The sequence below is a fragment of the Manis pentadactyla genome, chromosome 3, assembly GCF_030020395.1.
Source record: "Manis pentadactyla isolate mManPen7 chromosome 3, mManPen7.hap1, whole genome shotgun sequence".
NCBI classification, from domain to species: domain Eukaryota; kingdom Metazoa; phylum Chordata; class Mammalia; order Pholidota; family Manidae; genus Manis; species Manis pentadactyla.
This window is the reverse complement of record NC_080021.1, coordinates 128,332,161-128,349,956: the sequence shown is the minus strand read 5'-3', so window position 1 is coordinate 128,349,956 and position 17,796 is coordinate 128,332,161. Positions and strand designations below refer to the sequence as shown.

Genomic DNA, 17,796 nt, shown 5'->3' with positions numbered 1-17,796 from the left:
GGAAGTCTTTCAAAGTGTCCTTCTTTCTTTTGTCCTGGAGCTGCTGGTTGTGGGTACCTGTTCTCCACAAGTGGAATCCCAGTCTGAGTATTCCACCTGTCTTGCTTTCCAACCCCTCTAATCTCCACAGCACCATGCAATTGTGGGTTCATGTTCCCAGAGATCTCTAGGGCTGGTTATTTAGCATTTCCTGGCCTCTACTGCCTCCCCCCTGCTCTGTTTCTCTTCCTCCCGCCTGTGAGCTGGGTTGTGTTCCTTCCAGATCACAGCTTTACTACTTTACCCTTTTCTGTGAGATCTCTTTTCCCCAGAAATAGGCCATCTGTTGGAGCCTTCTTTCTGGTCACTTTTAGGATTAGTTGTATTGCTGTATTTTCATGTTCTGTGGTTTGGGGAGGACATTTCTGCCTCACTTCTCACACCACCTTTTTCCAATCCTCCTCAAAAATATATTAAAGTACTATTTTGATATTTAAATTGTACCACTCTGCTACCCAAAGCCATAGAAAATTCCCCTCATCTTAAGATAAAGCCTCAGATCTTCAAAAGGACAACAAAACTGTGACTGTGCTCTGTGTGTGCCTTCTGTAGCCATCCTTGCTGCTGTTGAGGTCCTCCAATAACCCATACTTGTTCCTGTTTCAAAGATGCTCCAGCTCTCTGTAATGCTTTCTGTTCCTTGCATGCTTTACTGACATCTAGAGTTGTTTGTTCAAAAATAAGGCCTCTTCTGTGTTGGGGAGTCAGGATCTCCCATTCTCACTGCTTTTCTCCCTTCAGAGCTCAGTTGGGTATTACCAATCTTATACCATGTGTTGTATTAAAAAGGAAACCACTGGCCTACAGATGAAGTCACTCATATTAATGGCCCTATGTCAGCAAACCAATTCTTACCTTGACTTGGATTTCTTCTGTTTTGGATTTTTTCAGTTCATGAACCTCTAGATTTGTGACTTTTGCCATATTTGAAGTTTTCAGCCATATTTCTAGATACAGCTTTTTTCTCCACTTGTTTTACTTCTGGGACACTATCATATAGATGTCCTACAGATCCCTGTGAGGCTTCCCCGCCCCCCCAATATATAGCCTCTCCCGATTAGATTTGGTCAATCCTGTTGTCCTCTCTTCAAGCTCACTGATTCTTGTCATCTCTGCTCTACTACTACTGAGCCTACTCAGTGAGTTTTTTTATTTGTTGTATTTTTCAGTTCTATAATTGCTATTTGGTTCTTATAACTCTTTTTTGCTAAAATCTTGTTTCACTGTTTCAGGGTAATTTGTAATTTTTGAAGTAATTTTATGATGGCCACCTTAAAATTCTTGTCTGGTAATTTCAACGTTTAACTTGGTGGTGTCAGTTGACTGTCTTTTCATTCAAGTTGTTATTTCCTTAGTTCTCCCTATAAGTGGTGATTTTCTACTGTTAGGAGATTGGATCCCAGTATATCTTTTATTTCAGTGGCAGGCACTCTATTCTGCTTAGTACATGTGTCCTGGCCTACCTTGTGGAGACAGAGCACTGCCACTTGTATGATTATGGTGAGACACCCGCACCCTCACCAACTACCCCAGCCACCTAGTGTCCTGGGTGGGGGAGGGGAGTCTCAGGCCCATGAAGATGAAGGGGCTGTCTTGTCTGGGTGCTTATGGCAGGATGTCCCCTACTGATAACCTCCAGTAATGCCAGGTCTCTGGGTAGGAGAGGGACACATCCCTTGCTCATTGCTAACAGGGTTCCTGTGCCAGTGGCAGTGTTGTGCAGGCTCCTGTTTGGACTGTGGGAGGAATGAACCTACCTGGCTGTCTTCTGTTGCAATGTTGGGTGGGAAAATTTAAGAGAACCTACCACTGTGTTATTTCTCCAGTAGTCTGAGTTTGGCTCTTTAGTTATTTCTGTGGTTTATAGCTGCTCTTACCCAGAGGAGCAAGTAGAACCAGGTCTATGCCATCTTGTATGGATCCAACATCTACATTTAACTTAAAAAGACTGCTAAACAACAGTTTTCCAAATTAATCGTCCCATTTTACATTCCCAACAGCAGGGTCAGAGAGGGCCAGTTGCTCTCACATCCTGGCCAACACATAACATGATCAGGATTTTAACTTTGAGCCATTCTAGTGGGCATATAATGCTTCTCATTGAGACTTTAATTTCCATTTCCCTGAAGACTAATGAGGCTGAACACTTAATTTATATGCTTACTTGTCATTTGTACATCTTTGGTGAAATATCTGATCAAATCTTTTACCAGATATGTTTTGAAATATTTTGTCTGTGGGTTGCCTATTATTACCTATACAATGTCTAATAAAAAGTCTTTAATTTTTAAGTCCAATTTATTATCTTCTTTTACGGCTTGTTTTTTGTAACCTAGTTAAGACTTTGCCCAGTGTGTTTCCTACTGCTGCTGTAACAAATTATCACATTTTAAAGCTGAAACAGGTGTTTTGTCTTGTTAATGAGACTTTTAGATCCTCACAGAGGCTGGAGGTTGGATCAGCCAATGGCCAATAATTTACTCAATCATGACTATGCAATCAAGCCCTCACAAAAACCCGAGAAGTGCTTGCTCTCTCCCTGCTTTGTCTGCTCTGCTCAGCTGGATCCTCCTTCTTGATCACAGAGAGCTTCTATAGTTGGGGAATCAGAATGCCTCCATGCGCTGAGCCAGGCCCCAAGCTCCACAAGGGCAGAAACTCCTTTATTTGGGACCTTTCCCTATGTCTCTCTTACAGTCACTGTCCATCAGTGTGGTAAGATGCTATAGAGTCACTACTTATCTTCTCGGTTGTACTACCTTCCCCGTGTGCCCCCCACTGTTGTGTGTGCTAATCGTAATGCCCCTTAGTCCCCTTTTCCCTCCCTTCCCACCCACCCTCCCCAGTCCCTTTCCCTTTGGTAACTGTTAGTCCATTCTTGGGTTCTGTGAGTCTGCTGCTGTTTTGTTCCTTCTGTTTTTGCTTTGTGCTTATGCTCCACAGATGAGTGAAATCATTTGGTACATGTCTTTCTCTGCCTGGCTTATTTCACTGAGCATAAGACCCTCTAGTTCCATCCATGTTGTTGCAAATGGTAGGATTTGTTTTCTTCTTATGGCTAAATAATACTCCATTGTGTATATATGTACCACATCTTTATCCATTCATCTACTGATGGACACTTAGGTTGCTTCCGTATCTTAGCTATTGTAAATATTGCTGCGATAAACATAGGGGTGCATATGTCTTTTTGAATCAGGGATCTTGTATTCTTAGGGTAAATTCCTAGGGGTGGAATTCCTGGGTCAAATGGTATTTCTATTTTGAGCTTTTTGAGGAACCTCCATACTGCTTTCCACAACGGTTGAACTAATTTATATTCCCACCAGCAGTGTAGGAGGGTCGTCCCCCTTTCTCTGAATCCTCGCCAGCATTTGCTGTTCCCAGTCTTTTCTATGTTGGCCATCCTAACTGGTGTGAGGTGATATCTCATTTTGGTTTTAATTTGCATTTCTCTGGTGATTAACGATGTGGAACAGCTTTTCATGTGCCCGTTGGCCATCTGAATTTCTTCTTTGGAGAATTGTCTGCTCATATCCTCTTCCCATTTAATAGGGTTATTTGCTTTTTGGGTGTTGAGGCGTGTTGAGTTCTTTATATATTTTGGAATGTTAACCCCTTGTCGGATAAGTCATTTGCAAATATATTCTCTTGCCCTATGTCTCTCTTATTCTGGCTGTTAACTTATATCCTTTATGGCATCCTTTATTTAATTGGCAAATGTGTTTTCCTGAGTTCTATAAGCTGCTCTAGCAAATTTATCAAATGTAAGGGGGATGTTGTGGGAACCTCCAGTCAGTAGCCAGTAAATCACAATCACAGATAACTGCCTGGGGCTTGCAACTGCTGTCTGGAGTTTGGGGGGGGTTGACGGCAGTCTTGTAGGACAGAGCCCTTAACCTGGGACTCTGGTGCTGTCTTTCTCTGGGCAGATACCTGGTGTTCAAAAATTGCTTGGTGTAAGTATGTGTGGGAAGAACCCTTCCCACATATTTACACAAATTGGAATCAGGTCCAGGTACCCGAATGAAATTATACTACTATTAACTGCTGTGTATAATATTGTTACTGTTCTATATATATGTAGGGAAAAAATACACCATTGCCATTTGGTGTTGGATGAATGGGAATCACATTTGTATAATGTTTTTCAATTTGGGGTTGTCTGATGTCTTTCTCATGGCTAAACTGAGCTAACAGGCTCTCAGGAGGACCACAAAGATGAATGTATCATTTTCACGTCAAATCAAGAGTACTGCTGCCATGACTGATGATGTTAATTTTTATCCTGTCTGTGGTAGTATCTGCCAGTTTTCTAAACTGTGGTTACTTTTCTTAAGGTGTAGGGACTAAATACGTGAGTTACTTGGAATTCTGTACAGATTTGTCTCTTCTGTCCCATTTACTTAATTACGTCAATTACGTCAATATAGGTCACAGAAATTTATATTTTGGATTTTAGTCCAATACTAAACTTTTTCTAATTGTTCCAACTTTGGCTCCTGTGAGCCTTCTCATGTTGATTTCTGTCCCTTTGACAAGTACCCTTCACATTTAAGAAACTTAAAAATTGTGGTAAAAAATAAAACTTACCAACTTAATCACTTTTTAGGATATAGTTTAGTATTCACCTTGTTGTGCAGGTGACTTCCAGAACTCTTTCCTCTTGCGAAACCAAACAATTCCCTCTGATCAACTGCCCATTTCTCCCCCGTGCAGCTTGAGAGCCACCACTGTACTTACTGTTTTGTAATGACTCTAGGTGCCTTGTAAGAGTGGAATCATGCAGCCTTTGTCTTTTTGTGACTGGGTTAACTCACTTTAGCACAAGGTCGTCCTACTTTGTGAAGACTGAATGATTCTCCCTTGCATGTAAAGGCCACATTTTCTTTATCCATTCATCCCTCTATGGACACTGGGCTGCTTTCACTTCTTAGCTGTTGTGAATAAGGCTGTGACGAATCTGGGTATACAAGTATTTCAAGGTCCTGCTTTTCAATTCTTTCAGATATATACCCAGAGAAGAACTGCTGGGTCATATGATAGTTCTATTTTTAGTTTTTTGAGGACTCTCCCTACTGTTTTCCACAGTGGTTGCATGTAGGGAAAATGGAGTTCCCATGGCCAGGATGACCGGCTGACCCTGGCCAACTTGCCCACTTGGCACACACTGTGCTGTCTCTGACTCCTCACAGTGTGCATGCACCATGAGCTCATGTCTGTGCAGGCTTAGGTACCTTGGCAGGAGGTCACTATTGTCTCTGTGTTGCTATATAAGGACCTCTGCCTAGTGCTCTACTGTGGATTGTGGATTACAGACTTGCTACAGGCAGACACAGTGGATGCGACTTCACCCCTAGACTGGCCACCATCAGAAGAAAGCTTGGTATGGTTCCTACAGAGTTGTCATTTTTTAGTCTCACCAAATCCAGTATAAACCTGCCAGGAGCAGAGCTCCTATGCTACACTGCACCATTTTACATTTCCACTAGCATGTGTAAGGGTTTCAATTTCTCCAGTCCTTGTTAACATTTGTTATCTTGTTTTGTCTCCTCCAACTTTGTGGGTTTGGAGTTGAATGCATTTATTGTAGCAGCCAAAGACGCACTGTTCAGATTTCCCTTTGGGAAAATCTGATGCAAGGAGAACAGCTGGTTGTCAGCCTCCAGCTACTGCCCTTTCAGATTCACCAAGGAATTTGTGCTGAGGCCACGTTCCCCTCTGTCACTCCAAGCCACCAAGCAAGGCAGGGGTACAAAGCTGGGTCATTTCTGCCAAACTGTGGATTGTGTCTTACAGAGACCCTTGGCTTGGGGACTCTCCAGTGGCCTGAACAATACTTGCCCAGACCTGCACTGTGGCCTAGGTTTTTTCTAGTCAATCTCCTTTCCTTCCTCCTCTCTTTTCCCAGGTGTCAGATCTAAATGTGATCAAAAGTATCCCTCTACTATGCCTGCTCCTCCTCCCCTTTATCCTTCATGTAAATTTCCAATAAATTCTTGGACATCTAATTTTTTCTTGGCATTGGCTTGACACACAGGATTTTGGGAGTAAGTGAAATCAGATTTTTATTCTACTGTCTTAATACAGAAGTCACTAGTAATCTTTTCTTTAAAGATTACAAATGTCAAGCTTCATTAAACTATGGGAAATGAATTACTTCTAACATTATCTGGGAGAAAGTATTTATTGTTCTGACTTACAGAAACTTAAAATATTCTGTCAAACTATCCCAGAAAATCCAGGTAGCAGAAATATTTAACATTGTCCATTCCTTCAGGAGGTCTCAAGTTTTAAAAGGCCATAGCACAGAATATGTATACTATGCCATTTAAATCACCTCTACCTCCTACACTAAAGAATCACTAAGTATGGAAATAAACTCTGTAGTGCTGAGGTAACACTGTAACCTTCCACAGACTGCACAGTTTCTAACAGTAAAGTGTGAGTACTACTGTGAGGTTTCAAGTCACTTGAAGAATCAATCCCATTTCAACATAAGACCAAAATCAGAGTATATATATTCACTTGAGGGAAATACCTTCAGCATGTGTGTGTAGCTGACCAGACCACACTGATAACTCAGTGTTACAAATCTGCCACTGCTGGTAATACAGAAACATACACAGTCTTCGTGTTCAAAGTCTTCATGGGGATTTCTTCTGTAATTTCTAGGAAAGAAAGAAGCAGCTTTTAAGAAATCAATTTTCTACCTATTCTGCATGAACATTAAAAAAATACTAATTGCCTGCATAGTAAGGAATTTGGACTCACCCTAAGAAAGGTCAGACCCTGTCCCAGCTCCTGGGGGAACCTTTAAACCCTTAGGATTTCCTGAGTAATGGCGGAACCCTGAACACATCTGACAGTTTAGGCTGACGAGATGACTTGGGGTGGAGTGGGCCGCACCAGAAGGACTACATGATTAGGGTCATGTAGTTCACCTGACACTGAGACCCACCTTGTAGGAGACGAATCAATCATGCCCAAAGAATGAAGCCTCAACAGAGACTGGATACCAAGGCTCAAGTGACTGTCCCTCGTTGGTGATACACTGTACATACCTCTATCATACATCAGGGACAGGAGGAGGTCACACTGTCAATGACTCCATGCAGACAAGACACCCTGAAGTGCCATGCTGGGATCCCTTGCAGATTTGGCCCTGGGCCCCTCTTCCTTTCTAGTCTTTTTACCCTTTCCAACACTAAATGTAGTCATGAGCACAGTAGCTCCCATGAGCTCTGTGAACCCTGTTAGCAAATGATCAAACCTGAAGGTGGTTTTTGGGAAACCCTCTGATGTTACAGTTAGTGCTAGAAGTGGCCATCATCTTGTGTGGACTTTCATGGGTTTGCAGGTGGACTCCAACTCCTCAGTTGGGTTTAGAAGTCCTGGGCAGATCTCTGGAGGTATTTCCCAGACAAGTATTACCTTTGCCTACAGAAGAGGCCTGGAAGAAATGCTAAGCCAGCAGCCCAGATTTGTGGTTTCTAAATATTAATTCCCTTGAAAAGGAGAGCAGGAATTTCCGAGTCTGGGCAGGTAAGAGGATGAGCCTGATAAGCCCAGGACACCTTGCAATGCTAGAAAGCAAGCAGCTATCAGACGTCAGGCTCATGTTGAAGAGTGAAAAGACAATGCACCAGGGAGAAAACACAGGAGCATCCCAGAGTGTAACACAAATGTGACTGCTCAAAACACACCGGATGTATAAGAGCTCAGGGGAGTGGGGGAGAAAGAGGGAAGGAAAAGATAATTTTAAGAAGTTCTTTGCTTACTGCTTCTAGCCAGATCTGAATTCTAAGGGAAGGATGAACTTTCTTTAAAAATGGCTGTCCTACCAGAAAGTAAGTCATGAAACCATAAAACTCTTAGAAAAAAACATAGGCAAAAATCTCTTGGACATAAACATGAGCAACTTCTTCATGAACATATCTCCCTGGGCAAGGGAAACAAAAGCAAAAATGAACAAGTGGGACTGTATCAAGCTGAAAAGTTCTGTACAGCAAAGGACACCATCAACAGAACAAAAAGACATCCTACAGTATGGGAGAATATATTCATGAATGACACATCTGATAAAGGGTTGACAAGCAAAATATATAAAGAGCTAATGCACCTCAACAAACCGCTATAGAGAACTTGATTCACTCAGCCTTCTTTTGGAGTAAGAATAGACAGAACATGTCCTCATGAAAACTCTGGCCCTTATATATTTGCTCTCTGTAGCCTCAAACATTTGAGTATAAAGTGGGCCTGGGTTGTCAGTGGCCCTAGAGAACTAGAGAAATGCTTCTTTAAACTGGATTTCAACAGAAACATCACAAAACAGAATCAACTTTGTCAGAACTCTATAGATTTATAAGCAGCCAACTCAAATTCAATATTGACTCAAGAAAAAAGGAATCTGAAAAGGGTTGGAAAGATCTATGGTGTTTCCACTTGTGTGTGGCCCAGCCCGTCCTACCTTGGCAGTGGGCCTGAAGACAGCTAAGTCCCAGAACAGCAGAGCAAAAGTATTGTATTTGCTCTCATTTGTGGGGGTCTACTTGATTGCTTCTCTCTGGTTTGCCTTAGTTGGAACTCTGGGTGGAAAAGCCTTGGTACCATTAGAAACATTGTTAAGCAAACAAAAAGCCCACAGCTGCCTGGGGACTTTGAAACATACAATAAACTTCTTCCCAGGGAAGAAAGGCATGGGAAAAAGGCAGTTTGGACAATTAGGGCATTAATGTAAGTGCCCATGAATACTGAATTGTTCAAAAACCAACATGTATGCCTGGGGCAGGAGCTGTACACAGAAAAGACCTGAGAAGACCCTAAATTTTCAATTCTGCAAATAGTAAAAAGCTTTGCAAAAAGCTTTACTGGCCAGATCTGACCTTCAGGCTCAGTGCAAACAGGAAATGAAGGCTGAAGCTGAGTTGTAAATGGCCTGGCTGTGCTTCAGGAATGGTCCAGCAGAGCCAGTCCATGAAGGCTGGGAGAGGTGAGCATTTTGTTTTAAAATTTTTAGCTTCTGGGGTCAAAGAAATCTCTGTCAAAACAGTAGCTGTGGGAGAGAAAGACAGCGGAGTAGGAAAGCAAGTGGAAAACTCCTCCCCAAAACATGTAGAACATGAAAATATAGCAAATAAAACTAAACCTGAAAACAACCTGAAGACTAGAGACCTATCAACCTGCACCCGGGGAAGAAGAAGACCTCACATAAAAAGGTAAAGTGGCAAAGCTGAGATCCAGTTGGGACCCAAGCCCTCCCCCAACTCCAGCCCACAGGTGGGAGAAAAATGAATGGAGTGGGGAAGGGGTAAGGAGGCCAGGATCGCTGAACACCTGGCCCTAGAGATCTGCCCTGGGAGGACGAGCCCACACTACATGGTGTTCTGGTGATTAGTGGGGCTGGACAATACAGACAGGTGGGACACTTAGGAAAGCTAAGGTTCAAGACGCTTGTGAAGAAGAGGCACCCTCTACTGGCCTCCCTGAGACAAAAAAAAGTGGACAGTTTTAAAGACTTCCCAGCAGTGGGAAAGACAGAGGGGTGCCAGAGGCATAAGTTAGATAGAGGCCTCTTCTCAGGAGAAAGGGCAGGTGGATGATACCTTTCCAGCTGGCCCTTGGCCCAACAGGTTGGGAATTCTTGGGAGCCCAACACTCCATCCCCCCTTGCAGGCAATGCAGCCCCAAGGCTCCTCCCTGCGTGTGTGGCTGGCAGACAACCCTCTTGGCCCAGTGGTAGTGTCAGACTTGGCTACAAGGTAAGCAAAGGGAAGCCCTCCCAGCTTTTCTGTCGCCTTTTGGTCCAGCTCGGGAGGTGCATGCAGGAGCCAGCCCCAGGAGCTCCTTCCCCTGTGTGGGCACAGGACTTAGGTGCCTGCAGCCCACACCATTACTGCAGGCCAGGCAGAGGGTGGCCTTGCCCACAGCAACTACAGCAGTCTTCTGCACTGATCACAAAGGTGTGGTAAAGCGTCTTGAGCTTTTCGACACTAGAGGGCGCCTCCTTCATAAAGCTGTTACTCCATAGGAAGAAACACAGAGAACCTGGCAAAATGAGGCAGAGGAACATGTTCCATGCAGAGGACAAAACACCAGAAAGAGGGCTGAATGAAACAGAAATTGCCAATTTTCTTGATAAAGATTTCAAAGTCAAAGTCATAAACATGGTCACAGATCTACAGAAAAATATTCAAAATCTCAGGGAAGACTTCAACAAAAAGAGAAAAGACCTGTAAGAGCCATTCAGAGCTGAAGAATACCGTATCTGAAATGAAACATACAATGGAGATTTAATAGCAGATTATCACAGGTTGAAGAAGTTGTAAATGATATGGAAATAAGGTAACAAGAAATCAATGAAGCCAAAAAACAGAGAAAAAAGGATCTCTAGGAATGAAAGTAGTAAGAGAGCTGTGTGACCAATCCAAACAGAATATCTGCATAATAGGGACACCAGAAGGAGAAGAGGGAGACAAAGGGATAGAAGGTCTCTTTGAGGAAATAATTGTTGAAAATGTCCCCAAACTGGAGAGGGAAATAGACACTCAGGTCATGGAGGAAGAGGGAGGCCCTAACAAAAGGAACCCTAGGAAGATAACACCAGACAGATAATAATTAAAATGGTAAATATCAAGGATAAGGAGAGAATATTGAAAGCAGCCACAGAGAAAAAGGATTACCTATAAAGGAAACCCCATCAGGCTATCAGCAGACTTCTCAGTAGAAACCTTACAGGCCAGAAGGGAGTGGCATGATATATTGAATGCAATGAAACAGAAGCGCCTCCAACCAAGAATACTCTACCTGGCAAAGACTATCATTTAAATTTGAAGCAGAGATTAAACAATTTTCAAATAAACAGAAGTTGAAGGAATTCACCCCCACTAAGCCATCCCTACAGGATATGTTAAAGGGATTGCTGTAAATGGAAATGTTCCTAAGACTAAAGAGCTTTCACAAGTGAAAATAAACCCACAGTAAAGGTAGCAGACAAATTAATTACCAAGCAGGTATGAAATTCAAACAAGAGAAGCACAATCAACTACTCCCCAAATCAGTCAAGGGATACACAAAAAGTACAGATTATGACAGCTAATACATAAAATGTGGAGGAGGAAGAAGACAAAAAAAAGTACCTTTAGATCATATCTAAAACAGAGTAATCAGCAATTTGAGATAGGTTGTTATATAGTAAGGAAGCTATCCTTGAACCTTTGGTAACCATGAAACTAAAGCCCACAACAGATACACAAAAAAAGAAAGTAAAATCCAATCACAACACTAAAGAAATCCAACAAATAACAAGAGTATAAGAGAGGAAAAGAGGAACAGAGAGGAGATACAAAAACAACCAGAAAACAATTAATAAAATGGCAATAAGTACGTATCTATTAATAATCACTTAAAATGTAAATGGACTGAAAGCACCAATCAAAAAACATACAGTGGCAGAATGGATAAAAAGAATCAAGACCCGCCTATATGCTGCCTACAAGAGACTCATTTCAGACCCAAAGACATACACAGACTAAAAGTGAAGGGATATGGAAAAGATAGTTCATGCAAATAATAGAAAAAAGCAGGAGTAGCAGTACTTTTAGCAGATAAATAGATTTCAAAACAAAGAAAGTAACAAGAGACAAAGAAGGACATTTCATAATGATAAAGGGGTCAGTCCAACAAGAGGATATAACCATTATAAATATGCACTCAACAAAGGAGCACCTTAATATGTAAAACAAATACTAACAGAATTAAAGGGGGAAACAGACTGTGACACACAAATCTGGGGAGACTATAACACACCACACATCAATAGATCAACCAGACAAAAAATAAGGAAAAAAAAGCACTGAACAATACATTAGATCAGATAGACTTATCTACAGCACATCCACCCAAAAGCAGCAGGATACACATTCTTCTCAAGTACACATGGAACGTTTTCCAGAATACATGACTTAATAGGCCACAAAAAAACCTCAATAATTCAAAAAGACTGAAATTGTATCAAGCAGCTTCTTAGACCACAGTGGTATGAAAGTAGAAATAAATTACACAAAGAAAACAAAAAAGCCTACAAACACATGGAGGCTAAACAACATGTTTCTAAGTAATCAATGGATCAATGTCCAAATAAAACAGAGACGAAGCAACATATGGAGGCAAATGAAAACAACTCAACAGCCCAAAACCTGTGGGGAAGGTGGTTCTAAGAGGAAAGTACATAGCAGTACAGGCTTACCTCAAGAAACAAGAACAATCCCAAATACAGTCTAAAATCACAAAGAACAAAACTATAAAAAGACACACAAGAACAAATGAAGCCCAAAGTTAGTAGAAGGAGGACATAATAAAGATCACAGCAGAAATAAAATAGAGAAGAATAAAACAGCAGAAAAAATATCAATGAAACTAGGAGCTGGTTCTTTGAGAAGATAAACAAAATAGATAAACCCTAGCCAGACTTATCAAGAAAAAATGAGTGTACACACAAACAAAATCAGAAGCGAAAAAGGAATAATCACAGTGGACACCACAGAAATACAAAGAATTATTAGCAAATATTGTGAAAAATATGCCAATAAACTGGACAACCTAGAAGAAATGGACAAGTTCCTAGACAAATACAACCTTCCAAGACTGACCCAGGAAGAAACAGAAAATCTGAGCAGACCAATTACTAGCAATGAAATTAAACTCTTATCAAAAAACTACCTAAAAACAAAGTCCAGGTACAGATGGCTGCAGAGCTGAATTTTATCAAACATTTAGTTAAGACCTAATACCCATTCATCTTAAAGTTTTCCAAAAAGTAGAAGAGGAGGGAATACTTCCAAACTCATTCTATGAAGGCAGTATCACTAATACCAAAACCAGACAAAGATACAAGAAAAAAAGAAAATTATAGACCAATATCTCTGATGGAACACAGGTGCATATATCCTCAACAAAATAATAGCAAACTGAATTAAAAAATACATCAAAAAGATCATCCATCATAATCAAGTGGCATTTATTCCAGGGATGCAAGGATGGTACCATATTCATAAACCAATCAGTATCATTCATCACATTAGCAAAAATAACATGATCATCTCAACAGATGCTGAAAAAGCATTTGACAAAATTCAACATCCATCCATGATAAAAACTCTCAACAAAATGGGTATAGAGGGCAAGGACCTCAACATAATAAAGGCCATATATGACAAATCCACAGTCAACATCATATTTAGCACTGAAAAGCTGAAAGCTTTTCCTCTAAGATTGGGAACAAGACCAGGATGCCCACTCTCACCACTTTTATTCAACATAGTACTGGAGGTCCTAGCCATGGGAATCAGACAACACAAAGAGATAAAAGGAATCCAAATTGGTAAGGAAGAAGTTAAGCTGTCATCATTTGCAGATGACATGATATTATACATAGAAACTCTAAAGACCACCAAAATCTATTAGAATAACTGAATTCAGCAAAGTTGCAGGATACAAAATTAATACACAGAGACTAGTTGCATTCCTATATACTAACAACAAACTGGCAGAAAGAGAAATCAGGAAAACAAGTCCATTTACATTTGCATCAGAAAGAACAAAATACCCAGGAATAAACGTAATCAAGGAGATGAAAGTCCTTTATTCTGAAAACTGTAAGAGTCTCATGAGAGAAATTAAAGAAGACACCAATAAATGGAAATACATCCATACTCATGGTTAGGAAGAATTAATACTGTCAAAATGGCCATCCTGCCCAAAGCAATTTACAGTGCCATCTCTATAAAAATACCAAAAGCATTCTTCAATGAACTAAAACAAATAGTTCTGAAATTCACATGGAACCACCAAAGACCCTGAATAGCCAAAGCAATCCTGAGAAGGCAGAACAAAGCTGGGGGAGTCGTTCCCTGACTTCAAGCTCTACTACAAAGCCACAGTAATCAAGACAATTTGGTACTGGCACAAGACCAGACCCATACACCAATGGAGAGGCCAGACATAAACCCATGCATTTATAGTCAATTAATATAAAATAAAGGATCCATGAATGCACAATGGGGAAGAGACAGCCTTTTCAATAACTGGTGTTGGAAAAACTGGATGATGACATGTAAGGGATGACAAGTAAGCTTGAAATGGATCAAATACCTAAAGTAAGTCATGAAACCATAAAAGTCTTAGAAGAAAATAGACAAAAATGTCTGAATATAGAAAGCTTCTGGTTCTTACCTCCTCTTCCCCTCTCCCTTTCCCTTTCCCGACCCCGATCCTCCCACCCTTCTTCCCTCTGTCCACCTCCCCGGGTCCGGGCCATTTTCCGGAACTGGCGCACTAAGGTGCGCGGCCCCGGGGCCCAGTATATGATCCGCCGACCTACTACCCCTCGCTCCCCCCGCCCCATGTGGCTACGGGGCCGCGCCGGCGCTGCCCACTATGGCCCGGAAAGCAGTTAGCAGGAAGCGGAAAGCGCCCGCCTCGCCGGGAGCTGGGAGCGATGCGCAGGGCCCGCAGTTTGGCTGGAATCACTCACTTCAAAAAAGGAAAAAACTCCCCCCAGTGAAGAGATCCTTAGTGTACTACCTGAAGAACCGAGAAGTCAGGCTACAGAATGAAACCACCTACTCTCGAGTGTTGCGTTGTTATGCAGCACAGCAACTTCCCAGTCTCCTGAAGGAGAGAGAGTTTCACCTTGGGACCCTTAATAAAGTGTTTGCATCTCAGTGGCTGAATCATAGGCAAGTGGTGTGTGGCACAAAATGCAACACGCTATTTGTAGTGGATGTCCAGACAAGTCAGATTACCAAGATCCCCATTCTGAAGGACCGGGAGCCTGGAGGTGTGACCCAGCAGGGCTGTGATATCCATGCCATTGAGCTGAATCCCTCTAGAACACTCTTAGCCACTGGAGGAGACAACCCCAACAGTCTTGCCATCTACCGGCTGCCTACACTAGATCCTGTGTGTGTGGGAGATGATGGACACAAGGACTGGATCTTTTCCATTGCATGGATCAGTGACACTATGGCAGTTTCTGGTAAAATTGTCCTTTTGTAGGGAGTTTTGGTGTGGCAAACAGAAGACTGGGAGGCTAGAAGTTGAAAAGGGATGGTAGTGTGAATGGAAATAGCCCAGTAAACAGACCATACCTAGGGGCCAAGAGATCTTGTTTCCAGTATTGGCGTTTTCTGTAATTTACCACATGACCTTAGATAAGTCATTTCCCCTGTGTAATCCTGATCTGGGTAGTGGAATTACTGGCATTCTTCATTTATTATTCATACCCTCCCATGTTCCAGAAAGCATGTGTGATAGTATGTTAGCCTCAACGTTTCTGTGGGGCTTCATTAAGATAATGGTTGTGAAAGTATTTTGGGAAAGTTGATGTGCTCTGCAAAGTACTAAGAGCAATTACCATTTTCTGTACAGCTGTATAGCATTAAGTTTCTTACTGATAAAAGCTATATAGGATTAGGGGAATTTCTTTGCCAGTGGCAGAACAATCAAGAAAAATACATGGAAATGAGTGTAAAGAAGATTACCTAGAAATACAAAAATGCTTTCTGGATACCCACAACAGCATAGACAGTAGATTCAGAGTGCTGACCAGTTTTTCTGGGTAACCATATGTAAAAATGCAATCCCCCATTCCTAATTCCCAAATAAAAATAACCATAATAGTTGCCAAATTAAGTAATTCACATCTTAGCTCCTATGATCCTCAGAACAATACTTAGGTTTACATTAGCCTCACTTCACAAATGAGAAAATTTAGATTCCAAGAGGTTATTATAACTTGCCAAAGGCCACACAAATAGAGATGGAATCAAGATCTGAATCCAAGTCTGATTGCAAAGTCCACTGCTACTAACAAAGCTAAAGGAACATAAATATTTCTTCTTTGGATTCTTTGCAAAGCAGTATAAAGCAGCAAGAAGGAAAAGTAAATCTCTGAACAAGCATAGTCACAGGTCGCAATTACCCATGAGTGGTACAGAAGATTTTGGATTCCCAGTTGGTTGTCTCCCCAAGGAATGCGAACTCCTTGAGGGCATGTCAACCTCTGTAGGGACTGTATGAATGACAGTACCCTTTACTGAATTTGGTTGTTGGGAGCCAAGGCTTGACTTTCTTTGGTAGCCTCCCAGCTCTTCTTTCAGATTCCTGCCAGTGTCCTGTATTTTCTGGCTGATAACTCCCAAGTCTACATAGGAGAAGATTTTAAGTAAAACATTGGCTCCAATGTTAGAGACCAGAGTTTGAATCCTGGTCCAGCCACTTACTAGCACTGTGATATTGGGCAAGTTTCTTAAGCTTTTGGAAACTTGGGTTTTCTCATCTGTAGCATGAATGATGATTTTATGTGGTCATTGGGAAGTTTAAGATAATGCACAGTGACTGCCATATTGAAAATACTTAATATTTGTTAACCAGTGTTAAATGTTAAGACTTTGATGAGCAACAACCCCTGAGCCCCCCTCAAAATCAGCATATTTAAACTCCTCATCTCCCTTCCAAGACTCACTGCCCTCCATCATTGACTTACATTAGTGAATGCTCTCACTTCCCATCCAGCTGCACAGCCAGAGAACTAAGGCTCCTCTTCAGTTCTTCAGTCTTCTTAGATTACCAACCCATGTTGATACTGTTTTCTAAAATATCTCTATATCCATCCATTTATTTTCTATCTTCTCTATTTGAGTGCCTGTCATCTATCTTTTAAATTACTCCAACAACCTTCTACAGTTTCTCTCTGCTTCTACGCTTATCTCCTCCAGTCCAATCTTCATGTTGCCACCAGACTAAATAATTTTAATTTTTATATAATTTAAAATAATTTTAAAATGTATTTTCCTTATTATAAAATTATATATAAAATATATATAAAATATATTTTTATTGTAAGAGTTTTTTTTAAGTACAGATAAACAAAAAAGGTGATAAAATTGTCCATAATACCTCTATCCAGTATTATTAGTATTAATATTTGAAATACATCTTGCTAGTCTTTTTTTCAGTAAATATTTTTTAGTTGATTAAAAATGGGATCATATAGAGGGATGGATATATGGATAGACATATGATATACCAAGTATAAAATGTTGATAGTAGAATATAGATACGAATATACAATTCATTGTACAATTCACTTTTCAGTATGCTTGAAATTTTCATAATAAAACTTACTTAATTTTATTTCTTTAATTTGCTTAATAAGCCATGCATAGTTCTCCAGATGTGCCTTGGCCTTTTCCAGACTTCAGACATGATGAACCTTTGTTTTGAATTCCTGCCCATGAGCTTTATGATGCAAATAAATTGGATATTTCTCTCAAAAAAAAAAAAAAAAAAAAAAAAAATGTCTGAATATAAACATGAGCAACTTCTTCTTGGACACACCTCCCAGGTAAGGGAAACAAAATACAAAACGAACAAATGGGACTACGTCAAAATAAAAAGCTTCTATAAAGCAAAGGACACCATCAGCAGAACAAAAAGGCACCATACAGTATGGGAGATGTATTCCTAAATGACTCATCTGATAAGGGGTTAACAACCAAAATATATAAAGAACTCTTACACCTCAATATCCATAAAATAAATAACCCTATTAGAAAATGGTGGAACACCTGAAGAGACACTTCTCCAAAGAAGAAATACAAATGGCCACCAGGTACATGAAAAGATGCTCCACATGGCTAATCATCAGAGAAATGCAAATTAAAGCCACAATGAGATATTACCTCACAACAGTTA

At 40.8% G+C, this 17,796-nt stretch overlaps 1 protein-coding gene across 4 annotated transcripts in view; it reads right to left on the bottom strand.

Moving 5' to 3' along the window:
* Positions 1 to 6,207: 6,207 nt before the first annotated feature.
* The window catches only part of IARS1 (isoleucyl-tRNA synthetase 1), a 98,969-nt gene continuing 87,380 nt past the window's right edge, over positions 6,208 to 17,796 (bottom strand). For all 4 annotated transcript variants that reach the window (XM_036896842.2, XM_057498430.1, XM_057498431.1 and 1 more), the window contains one exon: positions 6,208 to 6,710. In XM_036896842.2, coding sequence (XP_036752737.2) covers positions 6,628 to 6,710 — 83 coding nt within the window. In that variant the 3' untranslated portion in view covers positions 6,208 to 6,627. The remainder of the gene's footprint in view (positions 6,711 to 17,796) is intronic.